Consider the following 21,174-nt stretch of genomic DNA (forward strand, 5'->3'; position numbering starts at 1 on the left):
CAAAGATACTAAAGGTGCAGGTGATAAATGCCAGAAACTGAACTTGAAACACAGTATTTCAAGAATAATATTCTATCTGCTTTCTTTAATCTTTTCCAAATAACACAGTGGTGGATATCCATGGACTTGCAACAGTCATTCACTGATTCTTCTTTCAAGGAACAAATTCTGGCATGGAGGGATCATTGGTGTAACCCAGGAGATATATGGTGTTCTGTATTGTCTAATTTGAGTACAGATCCTTTCAGAATCAGCACTTTTTATGTTCTTGTCTTCTGCCATGGTACTTCAGTATTTACCAGCGTGTGAGGGATTAATTTCAGCAGAATGAAATACACACACATATCTACACATATACATATATATGTATATACACTATTTAGAGATATATACTATATATATGTATATATATATATTTATCTATTTCTCTATCTGGTGTGGAGTATATAGGAACAGAAAATGTCTCCATTTATCAGTCCTAATGCCTTACAGCAAGTACATGACCACAAAGTCATCCTTCACTTCTTGTAACTATGTCTGGGCACTGGGATTATAAAAAACTGAACATGGGAGCACAGCAAGCCCTGGGGATCGTCATTAATAAAAAATTTTCTTGGAGAGGGAAGGGAGCAGAGGAGCATTTCACCCTCAATATAAATATTTCCCAGTTGCAATTAGAGAGAAGTCAGAATATGGGGAGCTATGGATTCCTGTCCCTGAAAGAGTATTACTCATTTTCAAGGCAGCTGGTGAGTCCATGGCTTCATAGTTTCAGAGATTTAGGAGGGCTCAGAGTACCAAAAGGAGTAATGATAAAAAGAGAAGGTTGTCAAATTCAAGGACTATGACCTTAGAATACGCAAGGAACCACACAGAATGAGAGAGGATACTGCCTAGGACTGTCATTGCAGAAATTCAGAAGTATGACTGGTTCAGACCAAAGAAATCAGACAGGAATAGGTTATCTGGAGAGCATCCAAGAAGGACTCAGAGGCAGGAGTAAAACACTGCAAATTCCACGCAATTAGGGAGATAGTAACTGACTATATTTGGACCTGAGAGTGTGTTCCATGGGGCTGGGAGGCAGAGGAGCTTGGCTGATGAGAGTATTAAGGTAATGAGGCAGGGAAAGAAATGAAAGAATACACACAGTTTCACAATAAAACATCTTTCTACCCTTACACACAAATTTGCACTTTAACCACCTCCATTAAATCTCTCATTTTGTCCTTTGCATTTCTCTAGGCAAAAAGTCTAGTTCTTGTTAGTTCTAGTTCTAGTCTAGGCAAAAAGTTAATTCCAGAATTTCTAAGATAAATGGTCTGTAGAGATGGGATTATTTAGAGCTTCTTACTTCTGCCAGTCCAGAGAAAAGGCCAACAAGTGAAGGGATGGAGAATGTGAAATTAGTGGTTAGGTATTCAAAGGCTGATGGGGGTGGAAATGGAGGCTTCCCTTTGGTTGGAGATAATGAAAAACCTCAGGGTTTAAACCTCAAGATTAAACTCATTGAGCTCTCCAGAACATCAATCCTTTTATGATATAAAGAAATAAGTAGTATTACAAAGAAAATAGAGTCCTAAAATTGTAATGCCAAAGATAAGTTACTTTATTCCCATTTCCCCAGGATTATATGTGCTGTAGCACATATAACATAGCTAGGAGTTATCCATCTGTTATTCCCATTTCCCTAGGCAATAAAATACATATAACATAGTAGGTAGTTATCCTTCTATTAATCTATGTATCCATCTATCTACCCATCTATCAATCTATTCTTCTATCTAATTAGATTTATTGAGCACCTACTTTGTTTATTCCATGGTATACCAATAGAATGAGGTATATTTCCTCATCTTCAGAAGTTTAATAGGCAAGATATAAGTTACATATATATATATATATATATATATATATATATATATATATATATATATATATATATATAAAGTTTCCAATAAAGTGGTTGGATTGTTTTTATAATTGAAATAAGATGAAAAGGGATGGAATTTCAGAGGGAATAAAATGAGAAGTGGCATAGATCCATTAGAGGCAACATGACCCAGTGAAAGGTATCCAAGATTTAAAGTCACAGACTCTTGGTTCAAAACTTGGCTCTGGTTGCAGACTTGAACTTGAATAAGAAACTAAATCTTTTTGAGCCTCAGTTGCTTTACTAGTGAAATGAGGATTTGGGTTGATTCCTAGACCACTTGCTTTAAATCTGTGGTCCTATGACCATGTGTGCCTGGCTAAGAAATGAATTCTATTTTGGTGTGATGGATAGAGTGATTCCTTCTAGAACTTGTATGCTGTAAGTTGAAAATAGCAAAGCCTGTGGATTTTGAATGTCATTCATTAAGAATAAAAAGGCAACAGAAGCCATTTTTTTAACTACCCTAGAGAACATTGTGCAAAGTTACTATTAATCTAATATGGTTTGGCCATGGGAAGCAGGATGTCTTGCAATGACACCCTCTTTTCAAACTGAACAATCACTTCTGCAATGTTATATAGATTAATCTGGCCTGCCTTTCTGCACAGCTCTTTTCTCTCAGCAGACTATAGTAGAGTCTAACAAGAAATGGAAAAAGTATTTACTGAGCTCTCTGTTATAGTCCTGAATGATAATGACCTCCTCACAAATATGAACCTTCTGCACAGCCCAGAATTGAAAATGTTTGGGTTCAATGTGTCTATATGGCTTAAATATTTATTTATGCTTGCTCTCCTAAATTATTCAAACTTTATGGAGACTGAACTGGTAAGTACCTTTCCCTCAAAATTAGAAAGAAGAAAAATGATAAGGTGAACCAGCTATATACTGGCACAGCTGAGCAGGGTTTAACAAAGTGTTAATTGGAGGGGAAAACTGTGGACAAAAGGTAGGAATAAGAAGGTTACAGGTTATGGTTTTTAAATCTCCTGGGCTGTAAGAGAATGTCAATCAGTGAAACATTTTTAGACTTCTCCCCTAAGGATATTGCCTGAGGATATAAGGATGTGAATCTGAAGAGAAAAGTACTATTTCAGTATATTGGAGAGGGCAGAAAGGTACATTGGAAAGGAAAAATCAAAACCAACAAAAATTTAAAAACTTAGCATCGATATAGGCAATTTAAGCTCCATCTTAGGTTTTAAAATTTCAAAGGGATCACCTGATGATCAACTGTGTGAAGCAGTTTCTTTGACCGAAACCAGAATAAACCTGGTGAATAATTCTAGTGTATGCTCATCCAAACTCCACTTTGAGACATCTAATGATGGGAAACTTCTACCACCTGAGATAGCATATTCCTCTTTTAGAAGGGTTTTAATTTTTCACAAAGTTTTTGTTTTCTCATGGAAAGTAAATGTTTCTTCTCTAGAATGTGCTTTTGGTGTTTTACTTGAATGATTTCTTTCCTCATCTCATCTAGTACAAACAAAGATTACAATCAATAATTAAATAATTTTTTCTTTCAACTTGTAAGCTTTTAATTTTTTTAATTTCTAAAAATACTGGTCTTTTCTTTCTCTCAAATTCCCCATTATTAAACAAAGCCTTGTAAAAATACCCCTAGTGAAACAAGTCCCATATTTACTACTTCCAAAAAATATATGCCCCATTCTGTAGTCCAATTCTGCCACCCTTTGAAAGGAGAGACATTGACAGAAATATAAAGAGAGGGGATTTATTTTATATGAATTTTAGAGAGGAAATACTGAACATATTCAACATACATACTGGTGTATTCAACATACAATCTCTTTCTTCCTCTTCCAGACACGAGACGCACAAATGAGTGGCATTCTACTGAACTAATTGCTAGCAGAATGCTCCTTTCCAATGATACTCAGTTTCACCCTATATCCTTCCTTTTGCTGGGAATCCCAGGATGGGAAGAAATGCATATCTGGATTGGCTTTCCTTTCTGCTCTGTGTATGTGATTGTGCTCTTGGGGAATCTCACCATCCTCTTTGTGATTCAAACTGAACGCAGCCTCCACCAGCCAATGTTTTATTTTCTAGCCATGTTGTCTGCAATTGACCTAGGCTTGTCCACCTCCACCATCCCTAAAATGTTGGGTATCTTCTGGTTTAACCAGAGAGAGGTTAGCTTTGGGAGCTGTGTGGCTCAGATGTTCTTCATTCACATGTTCACTGCCATGGAAACTGTTGTTCTTGTGGCCATGGCTTTTGATCGTTATGTTGCCATCTGTCATCCCCTTCGGTATAGCACAATACTGACCAACAGAACCATTGCTATCACTATGACAATTTTGTTTATCGTTGATTTTGTTTTGGTACTTCCAATGGTGTTTCTCATCCTGAGACTGCCCTTCTGTGGTCATCATATCATCCCTCACACTTACTGTGAGCATATGGGTATTGCCCGATTGTCTTGTGCTAACATTAAAATTAACATGATATTTGGATTAATTCTTATAGCTTCAGTGTTTGGGGATTTGATTCTCATTGCCATCTCTTACCTAAAGATCCTCCATGCTGTTTTCCTCCTCCCCTCCAGGGAAGCTCAGCTTAAAGCTCTCAATACTTGTGGCTCCCACGTCTGTGTCATCTTGGCCTTCTTTGTTCCAGCTTTCTTCTCCTTTCTCACTCACAGATTTGGTCATAATGTACCTGGCTATATCCACATCCTCCTGGCTAATCTGTACGTAGTTGTGCCACCTGCACTCAATCCTGTCATCTATGGAATCAGGACCAAACAGATTCGAGAACTGGTGCTCAGGATCTTTATGAAAAAGTGATTTTCATCAGTGTGTCATAGAGAAATGAATTTGTGGTATTTTTGTTCTCTACCAGGGATAAAATGCAGATATCTAGTGAGTGACTAAATGGAAAAATGGATTCTAAGTGGGAGACCATCTAACCCTAGACCGGTTGTGATGGTAAAGCTGAGCGTACATGAATCAGCATCATGGTAAGGGATAGCACCATGCATTGTCTGAGGCTGCTCTTTGAATGATCATAAAATTATAGAGTAAAATTTGAGAACTGGAAAGGACCTTCAGATTCACTTAGTCCAAGTCTTCTGTTTTGCAAATGAGAAGATGATGCTCAGAAAGTCTTGAGTGGCCCATGGTCACATGGACACTTAAATGGAAAGTCTAGACCTGAACAGAAGTCCTCTGATTCTAAATCCACTATATTTTTTCCAGTGTACCATGGTGTATCTCATGGAATTTACTCATTTAGTGAGATATTGAAAATTTAGGAAGAGTATAAACATTTCTGTTGGTTGTAGGTGGGACACTATAGGCTACCAGTCCACAGTAGCTTTTTTTGTGTTATATTAACCTTTACCCCCACAATAGAAAGAGGAAATTCTATTCAGTCTTTTGCCTAAACCTTTGATAAATAAACTGACAGAGAATGAGACAGGAATTCTAGCTGAAGGAATATACCCGTTTGGAAGTTTAAAAAGAGGAGGGACAAGGATCTGCCATGTTTTCAATTATTTGGAGGTACCTACTGAAGACAGAATTTTGCTTATCCATTCTCAGCCTTCATATAATTGCATTTCCTGGATTCCTTTCAGTAAATGGAAAGTCCATACGCAAAAGGATATTAAGAATGAAAGGTCCTCCTCTGAAAAGGGGGCTAGTTTTACATAGTAAGCAGAGTATCCCAAAAGACAAGACTCATTACCTACAAATGAACTGTAAAGAAGGTTATTTGTGAGTCTGAAGCTTCTCGGTAAGGAAAGTACAAAGACTTCTCCTAGCTAGCATATTAATAGATTTATTCCAAGGACAAAATGAGTGGGTCAGAAGCATAGTGTCTTAACCAGAGGTGGTAGAAGTTCTGTGAAACAGCTCCTTTATAATACTCACTCTTAGATTTCTGGCTCCTGGATTTTGAAAGCAAGCTACATTCATTCATGGGTGAAGTGGAGACCACTGGCCTGACCCCAAACCCTTATTTTGAATAGTTTGTTTATTGAAGAATACTACATGATGTTATATCTTGGGTTTGAAAGATAGACTTGTCCCACAAAATGGTTTCATCAAGGACTCAGAATGTACCAAGGGCTCAGGAGAAATTAGAGAACTGAGATAATTAGAAGTCAATCAACAAAGTCAAGAAATTAGGTAATTAGTCAATTAGCATTTAAGTTTTTACTCTGTGTTAAGGACTATGTTTAATGTTAAGAATATAAAAACAAGGAAAAGATAACCCCTTCCTTCAAGGATCTTACATTATAAAATAGGAAAATAATACAAGAAGTTGAAAAGGTGAAGAGGAATACCTAGTCGCAGAGGGTATAGGTTGGGAGGTCTGGTGAAGAAAGCAACATGACTGACTTTTTTAAAATGGAGATTCTAGAAGAAACCAACCAATCAAAAGGACAGGCCAACAGGGATAGAAGGTATGTCAAATGTATGAATTTCAGGGCTGGAATGAGCCTTCAGGTTGTAGAGTTGTGGCATGGTGAGGCTTCCAGATGGTAGAGCAAGTCCAGAATATAGAGAACTTCCTTCTTTTAAATATTTTTTTCAATAGGATAAATATTTATTGAGCATGTAAGACCCTGTAGTAGACCTGGGAAAACAAAGACAAAATAAAGCAATTCTATGGAGAAAAAATGGGCATAGAGATAAATGAATATAAAATACATACAAAACAAGTATAAGGCTATCTGAGAAAATTAAAAACATAAATATGCTTTGCAATAATCCTGAGGGATCAGGAAAGGTTTTGTGAAAGTGAAGGATTTTGAGCTAAGACTCAGAGAAACTACCATTTGAGCCATAAAGGTAATAATGAGGAAAAGTTATAAGAATAGCTTAACCATCTTTCCTTCCTGAAACTCCCAGTCCTTAGCACCTCCATATTTCTTGTTCTCTCTCTCTCTCTCTCTCTCTCTCTCTCTCTCTCTCTCTCTCTCTCTCTCTCTCTCTCTCTCTCTCTCTCTCTCTCTCCAGCTTTATTGAGATGTTTTGTTTTTATATTAAAAACCTATACTGATTATTTCCACTTCATGACATTTCTCTTAGAGCAAAATAAAACAATTAATTCAAATTCATAATACAATGATCTCATCTTAAAGCACCATACCTCCAGTTTATTCCTGAGCAAGGGGAGTCTATGTGTGAAAAGAACATCTGAAGGTCAAGTCAAGTTGGTGTTAAGAGAAGCTTCATTTGAGTTTTCAGAACATTAGAAACATCCTCTGCCATTGCTGTCGTACTCAAGGAGAAAGGCTAGTTGCACCTCTAACACAAATATCATAAACTGATTATGATCACCATCCATGAGTGCTCCTCCCTACATTTTCAATCCCCAGTATTTTGACTGAAGATTAGTGACACTAATCAACACCAAGTTGGGCTTTTGAGGAGTCTATGGCCTCCTACCTAGTAGAAGTAAGAAAGAGTGGAAGATATCCCTATGGACAAGGGTGAGACAATATCCATGTGACCTTAAATCATTTTATTATTAAAACTGACAGATTTTCTTGATCAAAATGCTATGACCCACACTTACAAACCATTCTAGTTGTTCCCATTGTAAATAAGATCAGGTCTGAGAAGTACTCACTCCTTGGATTTGCCGTAATAAACCCAAGAAATATATAATCGAGTATATCCAGGTAACCTTAAACAATAACTATAGTAATAGCTAACATGTATACAGTGCTTTAAAATTTGCAAAAGGTTTTACCTGTATTATTTTATTTCAAGCAGGTTTGCAACCTTGGCATCATAGTAACCTCCTCCATCTCCTTAACCCAAAGAGTTAATTATCAAGTTTACCAAATCTACCTCCACAACATCTCTCCCTTTCAATCCCTTCTCTACCCACAGTCATTATCTTAGTTCAGGCCCTCATCACCTCTGTCCTAGAAAATAGCAAAGACTTCTTATTGATGTCCCTGCCTCAAGTCACTCTCTGTTTTCCACAAAGTTGCCAAAGCTATTTTCCTTAAGCAGCTATCTGCTGATTTCCCTTACCTAGTCAATTAATTCCACTTAATCCCTACTGCCTCTGAGATAAATGATGAATCCATTCCACTTTTAAAGTCCTTTATCATCTTGTCCCAATTTATCTTCGCAGTCTCTCCTTCCTACATTCATTAGAGTACAGCTAAACCGATGTCTTTTTTCATTACACAGGACACCTCATCTTCCATTTCTAGGCCTGATAGTCTCCCAACCCTGGAATAAATTTTTCCTTCATGTCTATCTCACTACCTTAAATATACAACTGAATCTTCACCTTCAAATATTGTTGTATCCTAATTTATTCATTTTCTAGTATCTTCCCTCCTTATCTTTTTTAAAACTACATTGTATTTATTTAGCAGTTAGTCCATATGTATTCTAGAGTTACATGTGGGTGTACATGTTTTCCCCTTTGATCAAATGTAATTCTCGAAAGCAAAAATTGCTTCATTTATTTTTGTCTTTGTATCTTCCAAGCTTAGGACAATGGTTGGCACATAGTAAGCACTTAAATGATTATGAATTAATTGGTTGAATCACACAACAGTCCTTGGAAATTGGTACTTTAGGTACCATTACCCACTCACATAAGGAACTCAGTTCTTAGAGAGTTTGAATGACTTCTTTGTGGTTACACAGATGATAAAGGTTGGAACTAGGATTCAAAACCAGTTCTTTCCTCCAGCATTCTCTTCATTGTACATGTATCTACACCATATAAACTTGAAATTTTTTACTCATGAAAAGAAACCTTTTACCAACAGATGTCCCCAGAGTGTTCAAAAGTCATACAATATCTCACATTCCTATTGAATAGAGAAAAGAGGAACCTATTGATTGTGATACTACTGGGATAATAACACAGGACCTTTCCAGTCATGAAACACTTCATTCTTTTGTCCTGCTTTGGTAGGCAAGTCTACATTACCTGTTCTTTGTGAAAACACTTATCTTGAGCATGCTTCCTGAATTTGAAGGTCTCCAACTCGTTACCATATTATTGGAGTTATTTGACTTTGTCTGAGAGAACTTACATGACAATAGAATAAGAGTAACTCATATTCAAAGCTATCTTAGAGATCTTAAACTACTACTCATCAAAGACAAAGCAACAATATTTTGTTTTAGTGGATCATAAAAACAGAATTTACTTCAAAGAAACTCAGTTTAGGGAATTATGTATTTCCCTTCTGAGTGATTTATTTCTAGAAATGTAATTAATTAAATGAACAAGGAAATACAAATATTGATGATGCAAAGCTTCGTATGTTGTAGTTTGGGATTCAAGGAATAAAAAGCCAAGATAGAAGTCCTTGCCCACTGGGGCATTTGGAGCTCGGTGATGCAGAGCAGATAGAGACAGAGATGAGAATACCATGAGGGAGCCATGGAGAATCAATTCAAGTATGAGGATTATAAGGAAATTGCTGAGTGGCTTTTATTCCATACTAAATATTGACCTGAAATTTCAGTGATCTGTGGTTCTGGATTGGGGGGTTTGGTGGATAGACTGACCTAATTTCAGACCTTTGACTACAATGAGATACGCAACTTCCCTCAAAGCACAGTGCCAGGACATGCAGGGAGGCTGATATTTGGATATTTAAATGACAAGTGCTATGTGATGATGCAGGGCTGATTATACCCATATGAAGGCTACACACTTTGAAAGGTAGCATTCCCTGTGAGAGATTTCCGACTTATGGATGTGCACACCTTAATTGTTACCAATGCTGCTGGTGGGCTGAACCCTAAATATGAAGTTGGGGATGTTACGCTCATCCAAAATCATATCAACTTGGCAGACCTCAGTGGCCAAAATCCACTCAATGATGAGAGGTTTGAAGAAAGGTTTCCTCCCATGTCTGATGCCTACGACAGTATTCTGAGACAGAAGGCCCATTGCATGTGGAAGCAAATGGAATAAGAATGATCACTGCAGGAAGGAATCCATGCTATAGTGGGAAGGACCAACTCTGAAACCATTGCAGAGTGTTGATTTCTGCAGAAAGTAGGAGCTGATACTGTTGGCATGAGTACAGGTCATAGTGGCCAGGCATTGTGACATTTGAATCTTTGGATTCTCCCTCATTATGAACAACTCAATATTGGATTATGAAAGCCAGGAGACAGCCAGTCATGAATAGGTACTGGTGGCTGGGTGCCTGGCTGCCAAGACATTGGAGCAACTTCTCTGTACTCTTGTGGAAATCATGTAGCCACCTTCTAAGAAGACTTTTTGACCCACAGGCTGCCTGGTGTCTCCTTTCCCTGCTGCCCACTTTGTATTCCAGACAGTGGCCAGCTTTGCTTCCTTCCTTGAGTCATTTAAGCTTTCTATGCTGAGGTTGTGGTAGAGAAGTGAGAAATACTTTGGAATATCTACCTATCCTTCCTAATGGTACCTAATTCTCTTATTCCATTGGTTCCTTCCCCATCATGGAAAGCTGGATCATTCCACTGTAGCTTCTACCCACTGCCAACATCCCAACATCCTTCATTCCATCTCCAGTAGACTTGTCTAGGAATTGAGTCCACTTTATACTAAGGCTGCTGCTAATGTTTTGAAAAGACTACTTGTACATTGCCTGAGGCCTTACCCTGCCATGCTGTGATTTCTGAGGCCCTTTGGTCCAGACCAGTGTGTATTGCAATTTAGTTCTATGTGGGAATAAAAAGACAGTTAGACAGAAATGTTTCTGCCTTTCTGTGCTGAACACTTGACTGGGTGGGGAACAACAGTTTAGACTGAGAATATGTATGTATAAGAATGATGATGACAAAAAGTATACAGGCTTCTTAGATAATAAAAATGGGTATTTCACTAGTTCTTTATTAGTACATTGTACTCAGGATCTTCAACGGATAAGACAGAGAACAATGTTCTCTTTAACTTAGGCTGCTTTAATTTAGTTCAATTAAAACACATTAAATGCCACTGTATGCAAAGGAACTGTTAGATGTTGTCAGATAGAGAGATAAATAAAAGATAAGTTCCTACTGTCAAAGGGCATTTGGTGTGGTGGGAGGAAATGGGCTATAAATGCACAATAGAATATAGAACAACATTTTGGAGCCAGGAAGGAATTTGGAGTTTACTCATTCTAAACCTTTTTTTTTTTTTTTTATAAATGAGGAAACAGATAGGAGAATTCAAAGTCACATATAGCCAGCTAGCATTCTAGCTGTAAGAACTTGTGAGAACACACAGAGAGGTGGGAAAAAGTTATGGACCAGTGAATTATCTCCTTTCTTATGGTTCCTCAAGGAGAATTGTATGAACAAGGCTAATAAGTCTTAAATGCCTGGCTAAGGAATCTGGGTTCCAGTCCAGAAAAATGAGAAATTATTAAAATTTTTCAGCAAGGGAGAAATACAAGCAGAATAGTGTGCCTGGTATGTCAGGAAACTGACTAATATCTCTCAGTTAGGACAGAGAGACAAGTTTAGAGATCAGTTAAAAATGAACTGAAATGCAACAGGTATGAACTTAGCTGGTGACAGCTAAGATGCAATCAAGAAATGGCAGAGGTAGAATCCATAAGACTTGACAACAAATTTAGAAGGTTTGGGGAGTCAAAAATGATCCTTAAGATTCCAGTCTTGGGAAAGTTGGAAGATGATGCTATTAAGTAGAAATTAGGAAGAATGGGGAATTTTGTGGAGAAAAGGGGAATGAATAGTTGAATTTGACTTGGTTTATGTCTACATGGAGCTGTACAGTAAGCAGATGCAGATAGAAATGTAGGTCTAGAGCTTGGGAGAGGTCAGAATCATAGACAGATTTGTGAATCATTGGCATAGGTGTCCATAGTCCAGGGAGTATATAAAGCCAAGAAAAGGAGGTGCAGGAGGTGGGAGTAGGGCAAGGGAGAGGTTTTACAGTTAAGGGATGGGAGAAGAATGAAAATGAGGTACCAAAGAGTAAAATTAGATTTTGAGCTTGTCAATTAGGAGAATAGTGATAACTTTAGAGAATAGTTTCATAAGAGTGATGTGAGTAGTAGCCATCAGATTATAGGAGCTGGGCAAAAAAGGAGTTGGAAGTGGCTAAACAATTATTTAATTCAACAAAGGAATTAAGGTTCTTCTACAAATATGGCATTTGTGGCTATGGATAAAACAAATGATATAGTAGTTTTCTGTTTCCCAGGTAGCTAAAATGTTCTACTAGGGCAAAATTGTGAAACCAATCTGGCACCCTTCTACTTTTAAGCAGAATTTCCCCCACTCCTGATGGTCCTTGTTCCCAAGGTAAATAGTGCTCTCATGACACCTTATGGCAGGCTAGAACTCTACTCTGATGCCTTTTGATCCTATCCAGTACCCTATGCTCTGATCCCTTTGTATAAAAACATACCTTTCCAGCTAGTTATTAACAATAGGAAATGATGGTTTTATTTCCATATCACGATGTTTCTGGCTTTTTTGCTTAATTGTATATATATTACTCTACATGTTACCACCACATCCCCACCAAAACAGTAGCTTCATACAATTTGTCATTAGCATCTGCTTTTTCTCTGCCAGAATAGAGATAAATTCTGGTTTGAGACCACTTTCTGCATTTCTCTCTTCAAGATAAACACTCAACTATAATTTCTTTATATTAATTGGGGAAAAGATTCAACTTTAGGATACCTTTTAGGGTGGGTGAAATTAAAAACAAGAGTTGGATTTGGTTCATCAGTTCAGTATTCTCTTTTACATATCTTCATACCATGACTCAGCTCCAATAGAACTGAGTTGGAAACATGCAACCTGAGAATTGAAAGACCTGAGTATCTAGTGGCTTTTTCAGGACCAAACATAGCTTAATTATTAGCAGGTGGGTAGAAAGTAATAGAGTGCCATAGGAATTGCAGTATTTGATAAGAGAAGATCAAATAGAGGCTCACTGGTATCCTAACGACACAGCTCAGATAGAGGAGGAAATGCACTCTACTGGGAGAGTGTTGAGCTCTTTATGGGGTAAAGTGGCTACCCAAATTCACTTTCATTTGAAAGAATTTGAGTCATTTTGTGGTGTCCCAGCAATATAAGTAGCCAACAAGAAGATAAGGATGGTAAAAATTAACATTAGGAGAGACTTAAAGCCAACTTCCATGCCTTTACTCTCACTATTCCCTGAGTCTGGAGTGTTCTGGGAAACAGTTCTCTCCTCTTCTTTTCACCTCTTGAAGGCTTACCATTTTTCTAAAAATGTGACCTCTTTCAGGAAGCCTTACTTATACCTCCAATAAGATCTTTCTTTTCTTGGTTTTTGAATAGCCCTTTGTACTTGCCTTAATGTTTTCATATATTCTATTTTGCACTGTAACTCTGTATCTTTATCATCGTATTGTCAATTTGTATTTCTCCTATAGGATTGTAAAGCTCTATGAGAACAATAACTATGACTTAATTGCATTTTTATCTCCTTAATCACCTAATTTAATAAATGGTCAACAAATGGATGGAAAACCTTTGCACTGTAAGTAATGCAAATTTATAATAGTGTTTTATGAGGCTTTACTAAGTGTTTTTCTCACACCAATCAATAAATTCTATATGCATTTTTTATGAAAAAAAAAGGCAAGGTGGACATATCATTCTGTCATGTTGCTTGTTCAGGTATGATAAGAAAGTGGGAATGGCCTTACTATATTTATTTCAGTGAACGGAGGATTTGTTACCTAAATAACCCCCCTTTATATGTACATTACCTGGGTGAAAAGGTGAGAAACAAGCAAAAATAATTATCTAGAAGCAATATTTGCAGCCAGAATGGAGATATTTCTGATGATGACCAAGGTTCTGATCAGTGTCATTGCATAAATGATATACAAAGAAAGTTATATAATCATTTGAATTAAGTTTTTAATTGCAGAATTGGAGGGCTTTCACTTTATAATTTCCTTCCATTGGAGAAGACTATTATAATCTTCATAAGAATTGTTCCTTAATCAAGAATATTTAAATTTATTCCTTGTCCCATAATTCCAATGTAAATTGTTTTTGGTAGAGGTCTTCAATTGATTGCTAAGTTCTGAGAAAAAAAAAATCACCTCTGGAGAGGTTGAGTCTATCTATTGAATCTCTTCAACTCTTTCTAACTTACCCTTGCTTTTCTTCTTCCTAACCTATTCCCTTCTATGAATCAATTGCTTAGTCAAGATGGAATAACTACTAGCTTTGTCCTCAACTTCATATTCCATTGCCCTACTCTGGACATTTGCACATACTCTTTCTGAGGTCCTGAGATATACTCTTCTCATTTCTGGCTCTCAAAATCTTTCCAAGTTCAAACTCAGAGCCATCTCCTGCATGAATCCATTCAAATTTTCCCTTAGTTGCTCATGGCCTAACCCTTTGTATGAGACACTGGTCAAAGTATAGTATCTGGCATTTAGTGAACACCTAAATATATAGTTATTAATAGATTAATTGATTTATTGAGCCCAAAGTTTGGTACCTGGAAATCATGGGAGAAAGATTCTAAGTTCAGTGTTCAGACTCAGATCATTATCTTACTTAGACTGACAAATGAAAACAGGATACAACAATATTTGAGCATTCCTCCTCTCATTCATAATATCTCCCAATATAAAATTAATGTTTCCCAGAAAAGGTGACTGTTCTTTATTCCAAAAAGGTCATAAAATGGAAAAGGAACCACATGTAGAAAAAACATTTATAGCAGCTCTTTTTATGGTGGCCAAGAATTGGAAATTGAGGGGATGGCCTTCAATTGGGAAAAGCTGAACAAGCTGTGGTATATAAATGTAATGGAATACTATTGTGCTATAAGAAATGATGAGCAGATGGGTTTCAGAAAAACCTGGAAAGACTTAAATGAACTGATGCTGAGTGAAATAAACAGAACCAGAACACTGTACATAGAAATAGCAATGCTGCGCAATGATCAACTTTGATAGACTTTAGCTCTAAGGGTCTAAGATAATTCCAAAAGACTCATGATGGATAATGCTATCAACATCTTGAGAAAGAACTGTGGCATCTGAATGCAGATTGAAGCATACTATTTTCACTTTTTTTCTCTCTTTCTTGTGGTTTTTGCCTTTTTGTTCTGATTCTTCTTTCACAATATGACTAATGTGGACATATGTTTAACATGATTGTACATGTATAGCCTATGTCAGATTGCTTGATGTCTTGGGGAAGGGGAAGGAGAGAGGAAGAAGGCGGGGGAAATCAGAACTCAAAATCTTATAAAAGTGAATGTTGAAAACTATCTTTACATGTAATTGAAAAAAAGAAAATATGATAAAATGGGTAAAAAGAAAAAAGTGTGTATTAATTATGTGTTATTCAAATAATACTTCCACATAAAAGAATTTACACTTCCAATATGAAATTGGAGATACAGATACCCAAGTATTGACTTTTGATTATGACAGTATAGCCTTGGTGTTTGCCTTTTATCAATAATTGGGGATGGATTGTCTTTCTCTTTGATCTAAGCAAATAAATAGCAGTGTGATATGAAAAGAGAAGAAGGGCTAAAAGGGGTTAAAGAAATTTTCTCTTTTAATGGCAAAAGTATGATGGGGTTGAGATTTGTCAAGTTATTTTGAATATTTCTCAAATTATCTGTTTTAATGAAGCATCCAGCTGATCATTAAAAGTAATGACATTATCTGAAAGTGAATCTAGTTAACCAATTGCAAACCAGTTCAATAGAATTTTCCCAATAGATAAGTGGTCAAAGAATATGAACAAGGTTCTTAAAAGAAAAATTACAAAGTGTTCATAACCACATGAAAGAATGTTTCAAATCAATAATAAGAGAAGTACAAATCAAAAAAGTCTTAGGTTCCACCTCACACCCAAGAAATTAGCAAAGATGACAAAAATGGCAATAATCAATTTTGGGACCTTCCTTTTCAGGGGCCTCAGAACTTTCCAGGTAATTCTCCATTTTCCATTAGTGACTCTGCTTGGATTCCATTCCACAGATCATCATGCCTCCATGTGAGGTACTCCCTTGTGTCCACCTTGACTTCATCCCCACCCCCAGCTTTTCTTCTTATTTTTGTTTTGTCTTCATGCATCAGCTTGTAAACTTCTTGAGGGAGGAGATTGCTTTCCTTTTGATATTTGTATCCCCAGTGTTTAGCATAGTGTAGGTGTTTTATAAATTTTTATTGAATTGAATTGCAGGGATTGTGGAAAGATAGGAATACACTGTTGGTGGACCTGTGAAATGACATAACCATTTTGTAAAACAAGGTTATGCAGAAAAAGTGAAAAGATGTCCATGCCCTTTAAATTAGAGACTCCACTAGCAGACTTAGACCCAGGAGAAGCTAATGATAAGAAGACATTTCCCATATACACCAAAATATTTATAGGAACATTTATTTTGTCATAGCATAGAGTTTGAAACAAATTAGATGCCCATCATTTGGGAAGTATCTAAAAAATTGTGGTACTGTTGCAAAATATTATATATGTTATAAGCACAAAGAAGCATGAAAAGATTTAAATGAACTTAGGCAGAGTGAAGTAAGCAGCTTAAAGAAAACAATATGTACAGTAATTACACTGATGAAAACCACACAACGAAAAAGTGAATATAATAAAATTATAAATGTCAACTATGACTCAAATGAAGAAATATAATAAGGCAACCTCAAACCCACTCCTTCATGGAGGTAGGGGGATCACAGTAGTTATATAATGCACATGTTTTTTGACTTTTTCCAATGTATTGCTTAGTTTTGCTGATTTTTCTTTCTCTTTAAAAAATATTGTCATATGGGATGGCACTCTGGGAGGGAGAGAGGAAAGTATACTGAAGATAGCTATACTGATGTAAGAAATGATAGGGGGCAGAGCCAAGATGGTGGAGTAGAAAGACGCATATACTCTAGTGCTTCCCCAACAGCCTACAAAATATCTGTAAAAAATGACTCTCAACAAATTCTAGAGCAGCAAAAGCCACAGAACAACAAAGCGAAAGAGGTTTCCAGGCAAATGTAATCTGGAAGGCTGACAGGAAAGGTCTATCTTACTGAATGCTGAGCAGAGCAGAGACCAACCCTGGTCACATGGCACTGGGAGGAACAGGACTTGAACAGAACTCTGGGCCAGAGTTCCCAGCAGGGAGGGTCCCAGATACCTCAACACCCAAGTGACAAAGAAAACTCTAAAGGTCAGTGTGGGAGGGCTTTACCAGCAGGGCAAGAGGGGAATGGGATTCCTGACAGCTGCAACAGCAGCAGCAGACCGCAGACAGCTAAGGTGGTGAGGAAGCAACCTGGGTCCATTGTCCACACAGTTCAATTTAAAGCCTCTGGCAGAAGGGAGAAGGTGATCTAAACCTCAGCCCTCAGTGATGGCCCTGCCCCCACCCAAAACCTGGGGGAACCAAGCAGCTGAGTCCAATCTCAGCCTTGAACATGATACTGGGGAGAGGAGGGGCAATAGGATCATCTTCTTGACAAAGGATTCAGAAGTCAAGTAACTGGCTGGGGAAATGCTCCAAAAAAGGAAAAAAAAAAAAACCCAAGACCATAGAAGATTACTTTCTTGGTGAATAGATGTCTCCTCTCATCCTTTCAGATGAGGAAGAACAAGCCATATTGTCACAGGAAATCAAGACCCCCTGCCTCCAGGACCTCCCAAGTGAACTTAAATTGAGCTCAGGCAATAGAAGAGCTTGAAAAGTGAGAGTAGCTTGCAAAAGGAAAACCAAAAATATGCTGAAGAAAATAACACCTTTAAAAAGAGGCTAACTCAATTGGAAAAAGAGGTCCAAAAAGCCAATGAGGAGAAGGAAGCTTTAAAAAGCAGAATTAACCAAATGGAGGAGAAAGTTCAAAAGCTCACTGAACAAAATAGTTCTTTAAACGAGAAAATTGAGTTCGGTGAAGCTAATGACTATGATATAAACCAAGAAGTTAAAAAACAAAACCAAAGATTTGAAAAAATAGAAGACAATGTGAAATATCTCATTGGAAAAACAACTGACCTGGAAAAGAGATCCAGGAGACAATTTAAAAATTATGGGACTACCTGAAAGCCATGATCATAAAAAGAACCCAGACATTATCTTCCACGAAATTATCAAGGAAAACTGTCTTGATATTCTAGAACCAGAGGGCAAAAAAAATATTGAAAGAATCCACCAATCACCTCGTGAAAGAGATCCAAAAAGAAAAACTCCTAGGAACATTTTAGCAAAATTCCAGAGTTACCAGGTCAAGAAGAAAATACTGCAAGCAGTTAGAAAGAAACAATTTGAGAATAAAATAATGTGGTTTCCTTCATTTAGCATCATTCTTTCTTTTTGAAGATTTGAATCAAACATTCTCGTATTTGCTTGGTCCTAACTCCATAAATAACAGGATTGAGTGCAGGAGGGACAACCACATATAGAGTGGCCAATAGGATATGGATATAATAAGGGACATTGTGGCCAAATCTATGAGTGAGAAATGAAAAGAGATCAGGAGTGAAGAAGGCTAAGATGACACAAATGTGGGAACCACAAGTGTTGAGAGCTTTGAAACGAGCATCCTGAGAAGGAAGTCTAAAAACTGCTTGAAGAATTTGGATATAGGAAATGGTAATCAGGGTCATATCCAAAAACATCACAGAAATAATAAGTAATCCACACATGATGTTAACATTGATGCTGGCACAAGACAATCGGGCAATTCCCATATGCTCACAATAGGTATGGAGAATGACATGGTGACTGCAATATGGCAACTGAAGGACTAGAAATATCACTGGTATCACTAAACAGAAATTCCTCAGAAGAGCTATGCCTGTAATGGTTAAAATGGTTTCATTGGTGAGGATCACACTATATCTGAGAGGGTGGCAGATGGCAACATAGCGATCAAAGGCCATAGTCACAAGCACAAAGCTTTCCATACCAGTGAAAATATGGTTGAAAAACATTTGGGTGAGGCATCCCTCAAATGTAATCTCTCTCAAGTTGAACCAGAAAATGCCCATCATCTTAGGAACAGTGGCTGTGGACAGACCTAAGTCAACAGTGGCCAACATAGCTAGAAAGTAGAACATAGGTTGGTGAAGACTTTGTTCAGTATTGATCACAAACAGAATGCTGAGATTCCCTATAAATGCAATCAGATACACAGTACAGAAAGGGGACCCTATCCAGATGTGCAATTCTTCCAGTCCAGGGATCCCCAACAACAGGAAGCTAGAAGGGTGAAATTCTGTGCTGTTAAGTAAGGACATACTCTAAATGTTGTTATAATCAACTGTCGCTGGAAGGGGAGTCTTAATCCCTTTAATGGAGACATTGCAATCACTCCATTCCTGTGTCATCTGGAGAACAATGGAAAAACAGGGTCACTTTTGACGTACTCATTCATTATTTTTCCTTAGTTAATTTACCTTGGTCATTTTTTTTCCAAATGAAAATGTTCTAATTAACATTGACTAACAAGACTTAGCCTTCAAATGAAAGAGATTGAAAAAGAAATAGAAGCATAGAAATCCTTGAGTTCAAATACTGCAAACAGCATAAATGCTCTAAGTACTAAAATCACGAACCCTAGACTGTGTCAGAAAAAAAGGAAGCTATATAGAATGAAGACAACTGTAATGAAGACTTCCAAATCATGGTTAATAGATATGATGTTCTGATAAAATAATAGTGCTATTGGCCCCTACTGAGACTCAGAGAAGTTGTATCAACATGATTTGATCTCCCCTCTTTTGGACAGAACAATGAAAAGTTATGAATAGGTTATTATCTTACTATTAGAAGGAAAGGTCAAGATGACAACACTTATGTGCTTTGGAACTACTCATTTGATTAACATTTAAATGATTAGTGTCAACCAAAATCCCAGAAGTCAAGATATTCAGAGTTGCAAGATCTATCAGAAGACAGTTAGTCAAATATATACCAGTAAAAGAATCACCTTGAATATAGGCTTGATGAGTAGTGATCACGCTTTTGGTTGAAGCTTTCTACTCTTTCCCTCTACTGATAATTCACTCCATTTGTAAATAGCTGTATTAGGAAGTTTTCCTTAAATTGCTCTAAAATTGGTCTCTTTATAAATTTTTTCCATTGATCCTAGTTCTACTCTCTGGAATGAATAAAAGAAAGAAATAAGCATTTATTAAGCACCTACAATATACTAAGCACTGCACTAAGCACTTTTTAAAATTTTAGTTCATTTTATCTTCTAAACAACGCTGGGAGATTGGGGCTATTGAGGCAGATAGAGATTAAAGTAACTTGCTCAGAATCATACTTTTAAATGTCTGAGGATTTGGATTTGTACTCATGTCCGCCTAATTTTTGGCTCAGTACTCTGTCCTTTGTACCATCTACATGCCTCTAGTTGCTGCTGTAGCCAAGAGAAAAATTTCAATTTCTATTCCACAAGAATATATACAATACCTCTCCCATTTATTCCTTTCTCACTATTCCCACTTAATTTTTGTAGGACAGGCCCTTGTTACTTGCCTGGACTTCTGCAACAACACTTCTTTGCCAGAATTCCCTACTTTCATTCTCTCTCTATCTTAAGCAAACCTTCAAACCACTACTGATTTGACAATAAACATTTAATAAGCAACTAAAACCGTGTTGCATGCTACTCTGCTCTAGAAGTTGGGGACAAAAAGCCCATACAAAAAGATCTAAAATCCAGTTCTTGTTAGAAGTTACATTCTATTATAGTACTCTTTCCTACACATACATGTGGTCATGCCATTCCACTATTCAAAGATCTTATCAAATTCCCTTAGTCTATTTATCCAAGTTCAAACTTCTTTGTCTGTTAAGTGGTACCAGCCTTCCCTTTAAGTCAAATATCATCAGAATAATAGACAGAAATTAATTCAGTTTGTCTGGAACTTACAGTGCATATGGTAAGTAAAATAAAACATCAGTTATAGCCATAATATCTCTAATGTTTATTAACCTGTCACTTCTCTTTTTGGAACATATGCCACATTTAAACTCAGGTCTTCCTAACTCCAGGCCCAATTCTCAATTCATTGAGCTACCTAGCTGCCTCATTCTTGACCTTAATAATTTGTTCTTAACATTTTTAAAAATTTAATTAATTTATTTGTTTTCAGTTTTTAACAATCACTTCCATAAATTTTAAATTTTCTCCCCCACCATCTCCCTCCTCCCCTGAAACAACATGCAATCTTATATGTGTTCTACACTTACATTCTTATTAAACACATTTTCACATTAATCATGTTGCATAG

The 21,174-nt window shown here is 36.9% G+C and overlaps 2 protein-coding genes and 1 pseudogene across 2 annotated transcripts; 2 read left to right on the forward strand and 1 right to left on the reverse strand.

Annotated features, from left to right (window-relative positions):
* The first annotated feature begins 3,816 nt into the window (after positions 1–3,816).
* On the forward strand, positions 3,817–4,752 carry LOC140508661 (olfactory receptor 52E8-like). Its single transcript, XM_072616549.1, has one exon. It carries the CDS (start codon positions 3,817–3,819, stop codon positions 4,750–4,752), a length of 936 nt encoding a protein of 311 aa, XP_072472650.1.
* A 4,511-nt stretch (positions 4,753–9,263) lies between these two features.
* LOC140508662 (purine nucleoside phosphorylase pseudogene) lies at positions 9,264–10,193 on the forward strand (annotated as a pseudogene).
* Positions 10,194–18,231: 8,038 nt separating this feature from the next.
* Positions 18,232–19,170, reverse strand: LOC140508663 (olfactory receptor 52E8-like). The gene has a single exon (XM_072616551.1). The coding sequence runs from the start codon at positions 19,168–19,170 to the stop codon at positions 18,232–18,234; it is 939 nt and encodes a 312-aa protein (XP_072472652.1).
* Between the last annotated feature and the right edge of the window lie 2,004 nt (positions 19,171–21,174).

The sequence above is a fragment of the Notamacropus eugenii genome, chromosome 5 (assembly GCF_028372415.1).
Source record: "Notamacropus eugenii isolate mMacEug1 chromosome 5, mMacEug1.pri_v2, whole genome shotgun sequence".
In the NCBI taxonomy this organism is placed as follows: Eukaryota; Metazoa; Chordata; class Mammalia; order Diprotodontia; family Macropodidae; genus Notamacropus; species Notamacropus eugenii.

Bases quoted from the DNA above. Each gene is read 5' to 3' on its own strand.
- LOC140508661 (XM_072616549.1), top strand. From the start codon at position 3,817: ATGCTCCTTTCCAATGATACTCAGTTTCACCCTATATCCTTCCTTTTG.
- LOC140508663 (XM_072616551.1), bottom strand. From the start codon at position 19,170: ATGTCCTTACTTAACAGCACAGAATTTCACCCTTCTAGCTTCCTGTTG.